At 60.3% G+C, this 13,768-nt stretch overlaps 3 protein-coding genes across 4 annotated transcripts in view; all 3 read left to right on the top strand.

The window, feature by feature from the left end:
• The window catches only part of NOTCH2 (notch receptor 2), an 89,482-nt gene extending 84,862 nt beyond the window's left edge, over positions 1 to 4,620 (top strand). For both annotated transcript variants that reach the window (XM_084211165.1, XM_084211164.1), the window contains 2 exons: positions 5 to 102; positions 995 to 4,620. In XM_084211165.1, the coding sequence (XP_084067291.1) occupies positions 5 to 102; positions 995 to 2,335 (1,439 nt within the window). In that variant the 3' untranslated portion in view covers positions 2,336 to 4,620. The remainder of the gene's footprint in view (positions 1 to 4; positions 103 to 994) is intronic.
• A 3,727-nt stretch (positions 4,621 to 8,347) lies between these two features.
• On the top strand, positions 8,348 to 9,260 carry REG4 (regenerating family member 4; the record flags this gene model as incomplete). The annotated part of the gene is made up of 5 exons (XM_084211185.1): positions 8,348 to 8,411; positions 8,531 to 8,628; positions 8,709 to 8,846; positions 8,918 to 9,023; positions 9,187 to 9,260. The coding sequence occupies 5 exons, from the start codon at positions 8,348 to 8,350 to the stop codon at positions 9,258 to 9,260; spliced, it is 480 nt and encodes a 159-aa protein (XP_084067311.1).
• Positions 9,261 to 10,386: 1,126 nt separating this feature from the next.
• HMGCS2 (3-hydroxy-3-methylglutaryl-CoA synthase 2) lies at positions 10,387 to 13,714 on the top strand (the record flags this gene model as incomplete). Its single annotated transcript, XM_084211181.1, has 9 exons — positions 10,387 to 10,499; positions 10,745 to 11,184; positions 11,445 to 11,570; positions 11,861 to 12,025; positions 12,096 to 12,264; positions 12,348 to 12,518; positions 13,035 to 13,141; positions 13,230 to 13,355; positions 13,436 to 13,714. The coding sequence occupies 9 exons, from the start codon at positions 10,387 to 10,389 to the stop codon at positions 13,540 to 13,542; spliced, it is 1,524 nt and encodes a 507-aa protein (XP_084067307.1). The 3' UTR covers positions 13,543 to 13,714.
• Between the last annotated feature and the right edge of the window lie 54 nt (positions 13,715 to 13,768).

Raw genomic sequence — 13,768 nt, 5'->3', positions numbered from 1 at the left:
GCAGGTAAATCTGCTCTTCACTGGGCTGCTGCTGTCAACAATGTGGAAGCAACACTAGTACTGCTGAAAAATGGAGCCAACAGAGACATGCAGGATAACAAGGTACAGTGTGGCAGTGCTCAGCAAGCCTGTGCTTCCTATCTCAAAGCATCTCTTCACTGTTGGCAGTGAGCTGAGTTCAGATTTGCTGAACTGGGTGCTCCAAACCCAGACTGTGACTGGAGCTCTCCCCAGGTGCTGGATGTCTTACAAGGTTTCTGATATGGGAGAGGAGTTCTCGTCCTTGTTTGGCCAAGTGCTGGGCATCAATGCTGTCCTGCTTTCCTTGAAGGGAAGGAATGCAAGACACAGTCAGTGCTGTGTGAGAGCAGCAGGTGAGGTGCTGCTGGTGTCAAACAGCTGGATTCCAGTTAGCAGACAGAAAAATACCTGGTGACACAGCAGCAGTGGTGTCCTGTGACGTTTCCAGGGATCATAGTGCAGGGTGGAGATGAGGGACAAGCTCCTCTGTTTGACAAACTGCACTGTGCAGATGTTCTGTAGCTTCACTGTTAGTTTTTACTGTGTCTTAGTCCTTGATTTATCTCCTCTGCCTAAAGCATCTTTTTTGGATTATTATGTATCACTCAGTGGATTTTAGAGCTACCAACACGTTCTAGTTCCTTACTGAGCTGTTTTAGCCTTTTGTACCTTTCCCTCATAGGAGGCAATAGGAGAAAGGCACCAGGTGCTTTCTTGGTTCCTCCAAAGATCCAGGGCACAGTAGTGCCCTTCCTGGTGGGAAAGTTCAGCCTGTGCTCCACTGCTGTGTATGAAATTATCTGTCATCTGCCTTTTTCAGTGGGCAGCTCTCAGGGTGGGTGGCTCTTGGAGACTGTCAATGTGACACTGCATTTATACAGTGCTTGCCAGTCTGCCACACTATAAGGGACTGTGAGTTGTAGGTCAGTCCCCCCGCACTGAAGCTGCTAAAATATTTACTCTGTGTTTCCAGGAGGAGACTCCACTCTTCCTCGCTGCTCGGGAAGGCAGCTTTGAAGCAGCAAAAATCCTGCTGGACCATTTTGCCAACCGAGACATCACGGACCACATGGACCGGCTGCCCCGGGACGTGGCCCAGGACCGGATGCACCACGACATCGTGCAGCTCCTCAACGAGTACAACGTGGCCCACAGCCCTGCTGGGCACCCCGGGGCCATGCTGAACTCTGCCCTCTCCCCTGTCATCTGTGGCCCCAACAGGTCCTTCCTCAACCTGAAACACGCGTCACTAAGCAAGAAGTCACGAAAACCGAATGCCAAAGGCATGCCCGCCAGCCTCACCAAAGATGCAAAGAGGAGAAGGAAGAAGTCCCTCAGCGAGGGCAAAGGGCAGTTTTCAGAGAGCTCCGTGACCCTGTCACCGGTGGATTCCCTGGAGTCTCCCCACGCTTTTGCATCTGAACCGACCTCCTCTCCCGTGATGCCGTCACCGGGGGTGCTGCACTCGTCGCCCAGCTCGCTGCTGACGGCTCCGTCGGTGCAGGCTGCCCACACCATGTCCTTCTCCAACCTGCATGAGATGCAGCCCCTGGGCCGTGGCTCCAGCACGGTGCTCCCGTCCGTCAGCCAGCTGCTGTCTCAGCACAGAACCACCCCTCCCAACAGCGGGCTGGGCAGGCTGCGGCCAGGCAACGTCTCCACCGAGTGGATGAACCGCATGGAGGTGAACGAGTCCCAGTACAACGAGATGTTCGGCATGGTGCCCCAGGTGATGCATTCCCACCCCAGCGTTTCCCAGCAGAGCGGCTTGGTTCAAGCGGACGCGAAGCACCTGGGGGTGTCCAGGGAGTCTTTGCCCCCCATCATGACTTTCCAGCTGGTTCCCAAGGGCAGCATAAACCAGCAAGCACTGCCGCAGCAGGCCCAGTCAAACTGCGCTCAGAACATGGCTGGCCCTCTTAGCTCCATGTACCAGATCCCAGATCTAGCCCAGCTGCCCAGCGCCTCCTTCTCCATGGCCGCCATCCCTCAGCAGGACGGCCAGGTGGCTCAGACGGTCCTCCCGGCCTACCACCAGTTCCAGAGCTCGATGGGGAAGTACCCCACGCCTCCCTCCCAGCACAGCTGCTACTCCTCGGCCACAGAACGGACTCCTAGCCACAACCGGCACTTACAAGGGGAGCACCCGTACCTGACTCCGTCGCCCGAGTCTCCGGACCAGTGGTCAAGCTCTTCCCCCCACTCTGCCTCTGACTGGTCTGACGTGGCCACCAGCCCCAGCAACAACCAGCGTGGGCCAGCGGCCGCCCACATGCCGGAGCAGCAGCGGAACAACATGCAGGTGTACGCCTGAAGGCTGCCCAGGGGCAGCCCCACTAAAGCGGACTCCAGAACTCATGAAGGTCTTCCAGGATGGAAATGAAGAACCATTTTAGTATCCAGAGTCTTAATGAGCCCAGGATGTTCTTTCATTGGAGGGACTGTGGTCGCTGTGGACTTGTATGCTTTCATGCTAAAAGGAGAACTGTAGAAGCTGGTGATGGAGAAGACCAGCTGGGTCACTTCTGACCAACTGGACGTGACTGCTGTCTGCACTGGATTCTCCAGTCTGCTTTTAAACACGTTCCACCGTTGCTTTGGGGAGACAGCTCTTCAGCTTAATACATCCTGTGGTCATTTCTCCAGAAATTTAGCCAAAACCAGCTTTGTATCCTTATTTTGTTACTCCTCCTGTTACCCACGTAACCTCTCTCTGAAGCACCTTCTACTAGTTCTCCTCGAGTTCAAGTTGCCTTGTTTTGACACAGCTCAGAGCTGCACCCACATTCCTTGCCCCCCTCCTTCCCTCGTCCACTCTTGCTCAGCAAGCGAGCCGGACCTCCCAAAACACCTGCAGGTCAAGTGACGCCTCCTGTCACGCAGCTTCACCCTTTCCTCTTCAGGACTCTTTGCCTCGTAGAGACCCACTAACACCCCTTAGCGCTCTCACTGCCCGCTCCCCAGGTATTATGAGATTATATATACATATAGTCTTTTTAGGTTGTTTGTTTTGTTATTTTCCCTCCCAAAAACGCTGGTCTGACCTGGTCTTCCCACCACGGTGGCCCACGGGCCCATCTCTTCCCTGAGACACCCCTGACCATTTTGACACACTACCCTGCCTGTGCCCCCATCCCGCCAGGAGTGTCCGTGACTGCCTCCGTGGGCTCCCATGCCAGAAGAGATGCACTGCAACTGATACAGGCCTTTTGGGACGAGCACAAGTGTTTCAAAAACTGGTAACACAAGCTCCCAGCGTTCTTGCACAGGAGTCCCCTCCCCTCCATCCAAGGGTGGCTGTGTGTCCTGTCCTCCAGATACCATATGCTGCCTCTTTATGGTATTAGCAACGAGTGCCAAACGTGCGGTTGCATGTTTGCGGTGTGTGTCCTTCTGCGTCAGGAACGACATCCAGCCCTTTGAAAAGTGTTCCTTTTGCTGCAGCCCTGGGTCACAGCTGCCTGTCCTCCCCTGGCGGTGCATGGAGGCTGCAGCACTGACTGCCCCGCAGGCCTCCCGCAGCCGGGAGCTGGGCTGTGGCAGCTGACCAAACAGCTCAGAAACCTCCTGCAGCTTGGTGCACAGCTTTGGGGCTGTCCTCTGCCCCCAGAGACCTCCCAGCCGAGGTGGCCCGTGTGCTCGGTGGGGCAGCAGGGCCGCTCGTGGCGCGGCTGTGCCCCCATCGTGTGGAGCTGTGGAAGCCAGCTGTCACCGACCTTAGGCACACGGCCGCCCTTTCCGCTTTGTCCACGAGAGCAGCGCTTCTCCCAAGGGCTCCAGACCAGCCAGCAGCCGAAGTGAACCTCGTGGGGATGGTTTGCTCCTACCTCTCCAGGGGAGTGCTGCAGACACGTCTTCCAAAGAGCTCGGGGTGCCGGCTGCTGCCAAAGGACTGAAGGCCGCTCCCCGCGAGCCGCCCTCCGCCACCCTACCGTGTACAGTATTGTCTCTGCTGTTCCCTTCCATTCTAATCGAGAGTCAGAGTTGCTTTGCTTTTTGTTTGTTTTGTTTTCCAATTCCACTCAATGGTACATGAAGGCAGGGCCTCAGGAGGAGCTGGTTCCCGGGGCCGTCGCTTTGGGCTGAAGTTTTTAGTTTTTAGCTGTGTGCCAATTTGCCGCTTTTCCCGGCGCACACAGCGCTCCCCGGCACGCTGGCTGCAGCTGACTCAGACCTCCAGGGGGTCTGTCCAGGTACACCTTTCACTGCAAATAATGAAGTGTTGCTACATCCATGCTAAAGAAACAAAGGGCTTTTGCTCGTTAGCTCCAAATAACCAAGTGCCTTTTTATATATGTGGCTACCTTTTACAAGATGAGTGCTTTCTGTGGAATGAAGCCGGTTCTGTGCCTGGCTGTTAATACGATGGCCCTCTGCCTTTCTTCTCTATTTTTTTTTTTTAACTACTTGTAAAGATAATATCTCCTTAAGGTGGTATTTTATCTCGTAAGTTGTAGAGTAACCATTCACACAGCAGCATTTTCCTATATTAATAATGGAAAATATTTGCTTATTTTTACATTTTTTATAAAAGTCTTTTATGAAAATAGTTGCTGCCAAATGTATAAGCAATTTTTATCCCCAGAATAAAAAGTATGTGCCCATTGTCTGTGTGCTGCTGTTTTAATTTTGTTTTCCTGGCTAGTGTGGCACAGCTGCCGGCTTATAAATGAATCAGGGGTGCTCTGTCTCAGCACCACGTGAACTCCACCATGTAGCTCCACCCAAGGGAGCTGGAAGCAGCTTGGTGTGGGTGTAGCAGGTGGATTTTGGGTCTCTTGGTTAGCTGGGAAGGGGGCAGGAAGCAGCAGCCAAGCAGCTGGGCATACTGGGAAGGATGGGGAGGGACTGGGATGGGTCCTTCCCTGGGCACTTTGGATAAGAGCTCTCTCTTGCCTGGGGGAGCCAGGGAAGGCTTTCAGGAAGGTGCTGAGCGAATGTGGGCCGGGCAGTGGGCAGTGGGGCTGTGGATTCACTCGCTCTCTCAGGTCCTGCCTGCTGCCCTTGGCTGTTTCCTGTCCTTCCAGCAGGGAAGAGGACCCTCATCCCTGGAGCTGGGGCTGCCTCCCTGGCTTTGTCTCAGCAGCTGATGCATGGAATCCTTAACAGCCCCTTAAAATCATCGAGTCCAACCTTTAACCTGGCACTGCTGTGTTCACCCCTTAACCATGTCCCCAAATGCCACATACAAATGTTTTTGGAGCATTCCAGGGATGGTGATTCCACCTCTTTCTGGGCAGCCTGATCCAATGCCTGACTGCCCTTTCATTGACAAAATTTTCCCTTGTATCCTATCTAAATCTCCCCTGGTGCAACCTGAAGCCATTTCCTCTCATCCTGATGCTTCTTACCTAGGAGAAGAGATCAACCCCACCTGCCTCCTTTCAGGTTGTTGTGGAGAGTGATAATGTTCCCCCTGAGCCTCCATTTCTCCAGACTAAGAGTATGAAGATGTGTGATTCTCCAGCCTCTGAAACAGGGAATCACCACTCCTCTGTGCTGGTCTCAGGCTTGAGGAGTTTGATTTGAGCAACCAGAAAACAAAGAGTCAATAGCTGCTGAGCTGTGTTTGGAGCACAGAGGTGCCACGGAAGCCTTGGGCTCCTCTGGCTGTTCTCCAGCTCTTGCTGTGGACTCAGATGGAGCCAGTAGCTGAGTTACAATGCTGAGCCGGGGTAGAGTTGCTGGGGGGCATTTTAAGGGTTTAATATTCAAACAGTGTAGCTCCTTTATCTTCTGGTAGAGCCAGCTGGGTGAGTCCAAACCTCCAGGAGGCATTCATCCACGTTCTCCCACGGCTTGCACATCTGTGCCAAAGTTTAGTGAGCTCTGCCGAGCCCCTGGCGCAGCAGCATGGAGCTCCCTGGTGCTCAGGCTGAGACTTGAAGCTGTGTCTCCTGGGGCTGCTCATGCCTCCTCCCCAGCCCAGCGTGGCCAGGGGCTTGTGGAAACTTGCTGTGCTGCATCCAAACTGAACCATGCAGGCAGGGAGCTGCCACATCCTTATCTAGGGAGGATCCCTTATCTGAGGAGTAGTGCAGGAGCCTCAGGCTCTTTGGGGGAGATTTTTCACTGTTTTTCCATCAATCAAGGGTGGAGTCCTGTTTTCTGGGGAGTTGCTCTGTTTGCAGGGTTTTGCCATTGATCAGGGCAGGTGATGTGTGGCAGGTTGTTTCTTTCGGAAGTGATAGCAGGCAGCAGCTGTGTTTGGACACGAGAAGGTCTCACCCCAGAGGATGCCTAGCAAGCAGCAGCAGCTCTATCCCGCTGTGTGGGTGAAGGAGAGGGGCCTGATCCCCCTCCCGTCCCGGGGCAGAAGCCAGACCTGCCTCCGCACGCCGGCAGGGAGCTGCTCCCTGTGGGAGTAGCAGCGTTCACCGGCTGCATGTTTCAGCAAATGCTGCTGCAGAGGAGAGCCCGTGGCAGATCCCTGGGCTGCACAAGACTCGAGCCTGACACAAAGCTCTCCCTGTGGGGGGAAGCAGGGCCCAGCCCTGAGTCTGGGTCCTCTGCAGGTCACACTAATGCTGGTGAGCACCAGGGCAGCTCCCATCCTTCCCACCGGCCTCCACCAAAGGTTTGGGGAGGGAGAGCCAGGCGTCGGCCGGAGCTGGCAGCAGAAGGATCTTTCAAAGCTGCTCTGCTCCATCGGGAGCCAGTGAAGTGACGCCGCAGAGCAGCGTGGTGGCGGCAGGAACGTGGAGAGCTCCGGCTGCCTCCCGCAGGTGCAGAGCACAGCCCGGGGCGAGGAGCAAGGACCGTGGCAGAGAAGGCTGTGCCGGACCTTGCCCAAGGGCCCCAGCTGCCGGGCCGGGAGCTCATCCCTGTGGCTCCACGCCGGCAGCAGCCTCCCCGGGCTGGGGGTGTAGGGAGCCGCCTGGGGCAGGGGCAGCGGGGGGCTGCTGCTGCGGGAGCTGTCCCTTCCTCCCGGACGGACAGAGTGACGAGGGCTTGCGTCACGGCCGGGCCCGAGGGCTGGGCATCCTCCCCGCTATCTGATGGCACCGGCAGCCCCCGGCTGCAGGCTGTTCCCACATCCCGGCGTCCCATCCCGCTCGCAAACATCCCCCGGCAGTTCAAACAAGGGCGGTGTGTGGGTGACGCATGGCACAGCCGGGCAGGGCGTGGGGCCCGGCCGGGTGCCATCCCTCGGTTGGGGACGGGGGCAGTGCCGCGGGGTCGCACCCACGGCAGGGTCCCGCTGGTCGCAGGGATGCCCTGGCCGGGATCGGGGATCACCCCCGGGGCTCACCCCTGGCAGCCCCCGGGCTGGCCCAGCGGGCATCTCTGCCAGGTGCCAGGCTGGAAGATTATATCTGTATCGCGAGAGCAATTAGTGATGATTGCAGGGGATTTATTGACCGACTAGGACAGGTTCTTCCTGTCTGTTTCTGGAGATATGTTAAATGCAAACAGATCGGAGATCTGGGCAATTTTCCAGCAAAGTGGGGGGGATGGAGGGGGGTCAGCAGTAAGATTTTTATGGTGAGAATCACCTGAGTAGGGCAAACAGATACTGGTGAGCACCAGGCTATAAAGGGCAGCTCCTCTCCTGTCTCGGTGACCCGCGACAAGCCGCTATTCCTCACCATCTCCGGACAACAGGTGAGGAAGAGGAGCCTCACAAGGCAGCTGGGGCCTCGGGATGCTCAGAGCTGGCTCAAGGGCAAACAGGAGCTGGTCCTTCTCCCTGGCTGCTCCCGCGGGAGCCGAGCTCTGCCCTCGCTGGATGGGGCAGGCTGTGATGCTGCATTTTTCAGCCCGGCGTTGACTTTTGTCGCTGCTTCTCTGAAGGGAAGACGAGCTGAATCTGCAAATCGGCCCCGGTGCCCAGGGATTAGCCCGGATAAAGGGGAACTGCGCTGATGCGGCCGATTTGGTTCCCCAGCCTGGGCAGCGCTACGAGCTCATGGCGTGAAAAAAAGGCGCTGTGCCCGCAGCGCCTGCAGCCCCACCTGTGCCACTGCCTGGTTGGGGTCCCGTGTCCGCCACAGCGCCCTCCCCTTGTCCCCACAGAGCAGCTTGGCTCTCCCGGATGCCTCCTGCCGAGTCTGGGGCTGGTGGGCCCAGCACAATCTGCTGCCGGTGTGGGCAGGGGACTCCGAGCCATGCCTGGGGCACGGGGCGCAGGCACGGATGGGGCAGTGCCCTGTGCCGGGGGGCGGACAGGGAGCCACAGCCCGCCAGCTCCTCCGGGCGGCTCCAAGGGGCCAGGCTCAGCCCCCAGCGGGGCAGGTTTGCACTCTCTGGGCACAGTAGTAGGGACCTCCTCTGTCTCCAGGGGACCCCGTGTGACCCTCCCGAGCCTTTACAGGGAGCAAGGAGGATGGCGGCTGCGGCCAGACTCGCCCTCCTGCTGCTGGGCTGCGCGGGGCTCCTGCGGCCAGTCGGTGAGTGCCACGGCTCGGGGGGCAGCTGCTTTTGTAGCTGGGCCAGGAGGGAGCCCCGCTGCCCTCCAGGCAGCGATGCCGGCTGTCCTCATCCCTGCCCCGCCGCTCTCCCCAAACAGACGGCAGGTACATCAACTACTGCCCTGACGGCTGGTCCTACTACAAGCTCAGCTGCTTCAAATACTTCCCTGAGCCCCGGAGCTGGGACGAAGCTGAGGTAAGCCCAGCGGGGTACACAGGGGAACGGGGACCCCCCGTCTCCCCGAGGCGCCCCGGCACTGACCCCTCTCCCTGCAGAGTCGCTGCCAGGACGTCAAGAAAGGCGCCCACCTGGCCTGGGTGGAGGACGCCCGCGAGGCAGCCACCCTACGGAAAACCATCGCCTACCACCAGCGTGTGCAGCCCGTCTGGATTGGACTGCAAAAGAGCAAAGAGGTGAGGTGTGAGCGGCAGGGGTGTTGGGGGACAGCAGGGCCATGCCTCTAAACCCCTCTCGCCCTGCACAGAGCCAGGCCTGGCAGTGGACGAGTGGGAAGGACTACAGTGCCACCAGTGAGATTCCTGGGAACGGTGCCCACGGGGGGAGCTGCGCCGCGCTGACCCATCACAGCGGTGAGTGCCCGGTCCCCGCACCCACCCCCAGCGCCGGGGCTCGGCCGGCACTGCCCCGCCTCGGTGCTCCGGCAGGTCCCATCCCCTCCGGGGCTGCGGGGGGCACAGCTGGCGCCCGTCCTCGCCGTGGCCCCCGCCAGCCCCCTGCCTGTCTCTCCCGCAGGCTTCTCTGTGTGGTCCAGCGCCGACTGCTCCCGGCAGCATCACTACATCTGCAAGTTCTACCCCTTGCACTGAGCACAGCCCTGGCCCGTGGCGGACCCCGAGCCGGCGACCTTCCTCCCGTGCCACCTCTGCGTCTCTCCCCGCAACTCCTATAAATACGTCTTATAAAAAAGGAGCATGCAAGTGCTGTGTGAGCTTGGTGCTGGTGCAAAGGCCTGGGCTGGTTCGTAAGAGAGAGAGAGACGGGCTCTGCACCGGCTCCCCGAGCTTCCCAGCTTCCAGAGGCTTCTGCGCTGCCGGTGCGGGCAGAGCTGTTCGGGGATGAGTCCCCAGGAGCTGCGGGGGCCGTCGCTCTCCTGGCTGAGCACTCGCGTTTGCTCGTACCAGCCCTCGGGGGCCAAACACCACGGGCGTCCCTGAGGAGCAGGTGGGGGGACAGGAGTGTCCCCAGAGTGCAGACACGGAGACCTGGGACACAGATGTGGGTGGGGACAGGAGCTGTGGTGGGTGTGCAGATATGGGGACAGGTGGTCCCCCAGGTGCAGACAGCTGCACAGGGATCCGGGGCCTGCAACGCGGCCCCATGGCCATGTCGACAGCAGTACGGGGACCAAAGGTCCCTTTTGTGCCGCTGTTATCTTGCCACGGGCATCACGTGGCTGTTTGCTCTGCTGCTTTGAAGATGGCTCTGCCCCCATCCCGTTCACGGGGGTTTTACCTCCAGAGCTGCGGCACGTGTCAGGCGCGGACTGCGCCCCGGGCAGCGCGGATGGGGCCGGCCCCAGAGCCCGGCCGCCCTCTGCTCCCTGCCCGGGCCCGCGGGGGCGGCCGGCGAGGCCACGCAGTGACCACGGCCGTGCCGGCGAGCCTGGCACCGGAGCTGCCACTGCCCCAAGGCAGCCGCGGCTGCCGGACAGCCCGTTCCGCTGCTCAGCCCCAGCTCCGGCTCCGCGTTCCCAGGTTTTGGGGCACGCAAGACGAAGACACCTCGCAGGCTCCCCCCTCCTAAGCTGCGCTGCCCCTGCTGTGTTGGCGGGCACTCGGTGACCTTTGAGCGCCAGGGTCCGGCAGGCTGATAAAGGCCGGGAGGGCTGTGCCGAGCTGCCCACGCAGTTTATAAAAGCACTACGCAAGGCCCATCCCGCTGTCCATCTGTCCAGCCGGCCGTCCCTTCGTCCGCACAGCGGCCGGGGCGAAGATGCTGCGCTTGGTCGGGCGCGCCGCGCGCTGCTGGGGGGCGAGGTGGGCACCGCCGGGGCCGGAGCGGGCACCCCGGGGCGCCCAGCACCCCGCGGCTTGGCAGCGGGCATGGTGAGCACCCACGTGGATCGGGGGGGCTGGAGACATAACCACGGTAGGGCTGGGGAGCTGGCTGAGCTCTTAAAGCATGCTGGGGAAGAAGAGCCTCTCCCTCCTCCCTGCAGCACCGCAGGCACACGGAGCCACCAGGGATCTGGGGTGCTCCCAGCCTGGGCTGCTCGCTGGTGGCATCTCTGCGGGCCACCCTCTGTGCCCAAGGCTGCCACGGGATTGTTGCCACTCGCTCTGTCCCACAGTCTCTCCAGTGCTGCTGGGACAGGTGCCTGGCCCAAGGACGTGGGCATCCTGGCCCTGGAGGTGTACTTCCCTGCCCAGTACGTGGATCAGGAGGAGCTGGAGCGGTTTGATGGCGTGGAGGCCGGCAAGTACACACGGGGCCTGGGCCAGAAGCAGATGGGCTTCTGTGCTGCCCACGAGGACATCAACTCCCTGTGCCTGACCGTGGTGCAGCGGCTGGTGGAGCGCGGGCGCCTCTCCTGGGACTCCATCGGCCGCCTGGAGGTGGGCACCGAGACAGTCATCGACAAATCCAAAGCCGTCAAGACCGTCCTCATGCAGCTTTTCCATGACTCTGGCAACACTGATGTGGAGGGCATCGACACCACCAACGCCTGCTACGGGGGCACGGCCTCGCTCTTCAATGCAGCTGCCTGGGTGGAGTCCAGTGCATGGGATGGTGAGTACAGGCAGGCACCATGCCGTGGGGCTGGGTGCTGGGTGGGTGCCATGGGATAGGGGAGGGAGGCAGGAGGTGGCCTGAAAGCCAAAGATGCTCCAACTGCAAAAGGAGCCACTGCCGTCCAGGTTCTCCGTCACCCCTGTTTCTTGCCCATCTTGGTGTGACACCTGGCAGCATGGAGATGGGAACACACAAGGGCCATGGGATGGAGGCTTCCACCCACTGATGGCCCTGCCAGTCCCTCTGTCCTCCCCCAGGTCGCTATGCCGTGGTGGTGTGTGGGGACATCGCTGTCTATGCCACGGGGAACGCGCGGCCCACGGGAGGTGCCGGTGCCATCGCCATGCTGGTGGGACCCAACGCCCCCCTGGTGCTGGAGAGAGGTTGGTGCCATGAGGCCCTGGAGGTGGCGAGCTGATGGGTGCTGTCCCTGGGGGCCATGCATCCATGTCCCAGCCCTGGGCAGAGCTGCTCAGACAGACCCTACTGGGTACTGCAGACCCTGCTAGGTACTCCTGGATGCTGGCTAGCCACATCCCGGTGGGCACCGTGGAGCAACTCAGAGAGGCTGCTGGATTCCAGGGCTGGCACGGCAGGCAGCACCCCTGGGTGTTTGCCACCGGGCTGGGACCTCCTGATGCTCTCTGACAGCTGGCTCTCTGCGTGCCCCCAGGCCTGCGTGGAACTCACATGGAGCACGCCTACGACTTCTACAAGCCCAATCTGTCCTCTGAGTACCCGGTGGTGGACGGGCAGCTCTCCATCCAGTGCTACCTGCGGGCGCTGGACCGCTGCTATGCCGTGTACCGACGGAAGGCGCAGACCCAGTGGCAGCAGGGTGAGTGGCAGTGCCCCTGAGGTGCCCAGCGCATCCCTCTGGATACTAATGGCCTCATGTTGCCTCCCAGCTGGCATCCAGAGGCCCTTCACCCTTGATGACTTCAAATACATCATCTTCCACTCGCCCTTCTGCAAGCTGGTGCAGAAGTCAGTGGGGCGGCTGCTGCTGAACGACTTCTTGGCCTCCCCCAACCCCGACACAGCCTCTGGCCTCTACAAGGGACTGCAGTCCTTCCGGTGGGTCCCTGTGCTGTGTCCCCATCCTCAACCCAGCCAGGCATGTGCTGCTCTGGGGTTCCAGCTGGTCTCTCTCTGGGCAGCGGTGTGAAGCTGGAGGACACCTATACCAGCAAGGAGGTGGAGAAGGCATTCCAGGCTGCCAGCCAGGACATCTTCAACCAGAAGACCAAGCCCTCCCTGCTTCTCTCTTCCCGCAACGGCAACATGTACACACCATCCATGTATGGCTGCCTGGCCTCCCTCTTGTCCCAGTGAGTCCCCTAAAACGCTGGCTTGGGGAGAGGGAGGAGGTCATTTTTGGTGGGGGGGGGGCACTCCCTGGCTGGATAGAGGGGCAAATTCATCTCCCAGCCCTCATCTCCCCCTACCTCAACAGGACCTGATCCTTTCATTGCACAAAACCCCCAGTGTGGATGCATCCTGCTCCGGGCCATCTCCCTGCCAGACTTTTTGTCCCAGTTTGCTGGAGCTGGGCCAGTGCATAAGGCCCCTCTGTCATCACCAGGAGGATGAAAACCCTTGTTGTCATGCCCAGTAGAATGAGTGACCCCATGGGAAAGGAGTCATGGGAACAGACAGGCTCTGGGGGGAACAAAAGCCTTGTCCTGGGGCACCACCGTACTCCAGGGCTCCACTCCCTGAGAAATGTGGCCCCAAGGATCTGCCTGCCTACAAAGCAGGCAGCACCCTACACTGCCCCCACAGCTCTGTATCCCCACCTCCCCCTCAGCCCAAGAGTCCTGTAACCCCCTCACGTCTCTCTGCAGGTGCTCAGCACGGGACCTGGCCGGCTCCCGGATCGGTGCCTTCTCCTACGGCTCGGGACTGGCGGCCAGCATGTTCTCCTTCCGTGTCTCACAGGATGCAGCCCCAGGTGGGCCCAGGGGAGAGAGGGACTGGGAAGGGAGGGCAGCGTGGGGCTGTCAGTGCTGCCATCTGACGCACGGGGTGGCCCTTGCCAGGCTCGCCCCTGGACAAGCTGGTCTCCAGCCTGGCTGACCTGCCCGCTCGCCTGGACGCCCGCAAGCGCGTGGCCCCGCAGGACTTTGCCGAGATCATGAAGCGACGGGAGGAAACCCATCACTTGGGTGAGTGGGGCTGGGGGGATGTGAGCCTGCCCTGCTGGCACCCCACAGCACCCCTGAGCATCGCTGCCCTCTCCCCGCAGCCGACCACGCTCCCCACGGCTCCCAGGCGGATCTCTTCCCTGGAACCTGGTACCTGACCCGGGTGGATTCCAAGTACCGCCGCGAATATGCCAGGAAGCCCATCTAGAGTGGGATCACCAGAGTGGTGAGCCCTGGGAGGGGGATGCTCTCCTTCCCCCTGTTCATTCCCTGCATCCAGGGCCAGCCTGTGGGAAAGTTCCCTTTGTATGGGTGGGGAATGGCCAGCAGTGGCTCGGGCTCCAAAGCTGCTGGAGATGGCAGCGTCTTCTGGAAACACCTGGGCAGTGCAGGGGAATAAACTTGTGGATGGGAGGGGGCAGCAGCCCAGCTCT

Source organism: Fringilla coelebs (genome assembly GCF_963513975.1).
Source record: "Fringilla coelebs genome assembly, chromosome: 9".
NCBI lineage: Eukaryota > Metazoa > Chordata > Aves > Passeriformes > Fringillidae > Fringilla > Fringilla coelebs.
Note: the sequence above shows the minus strand (reverse complement) of the source record. Positions and strands in the feature narration are given on the sequence as shown.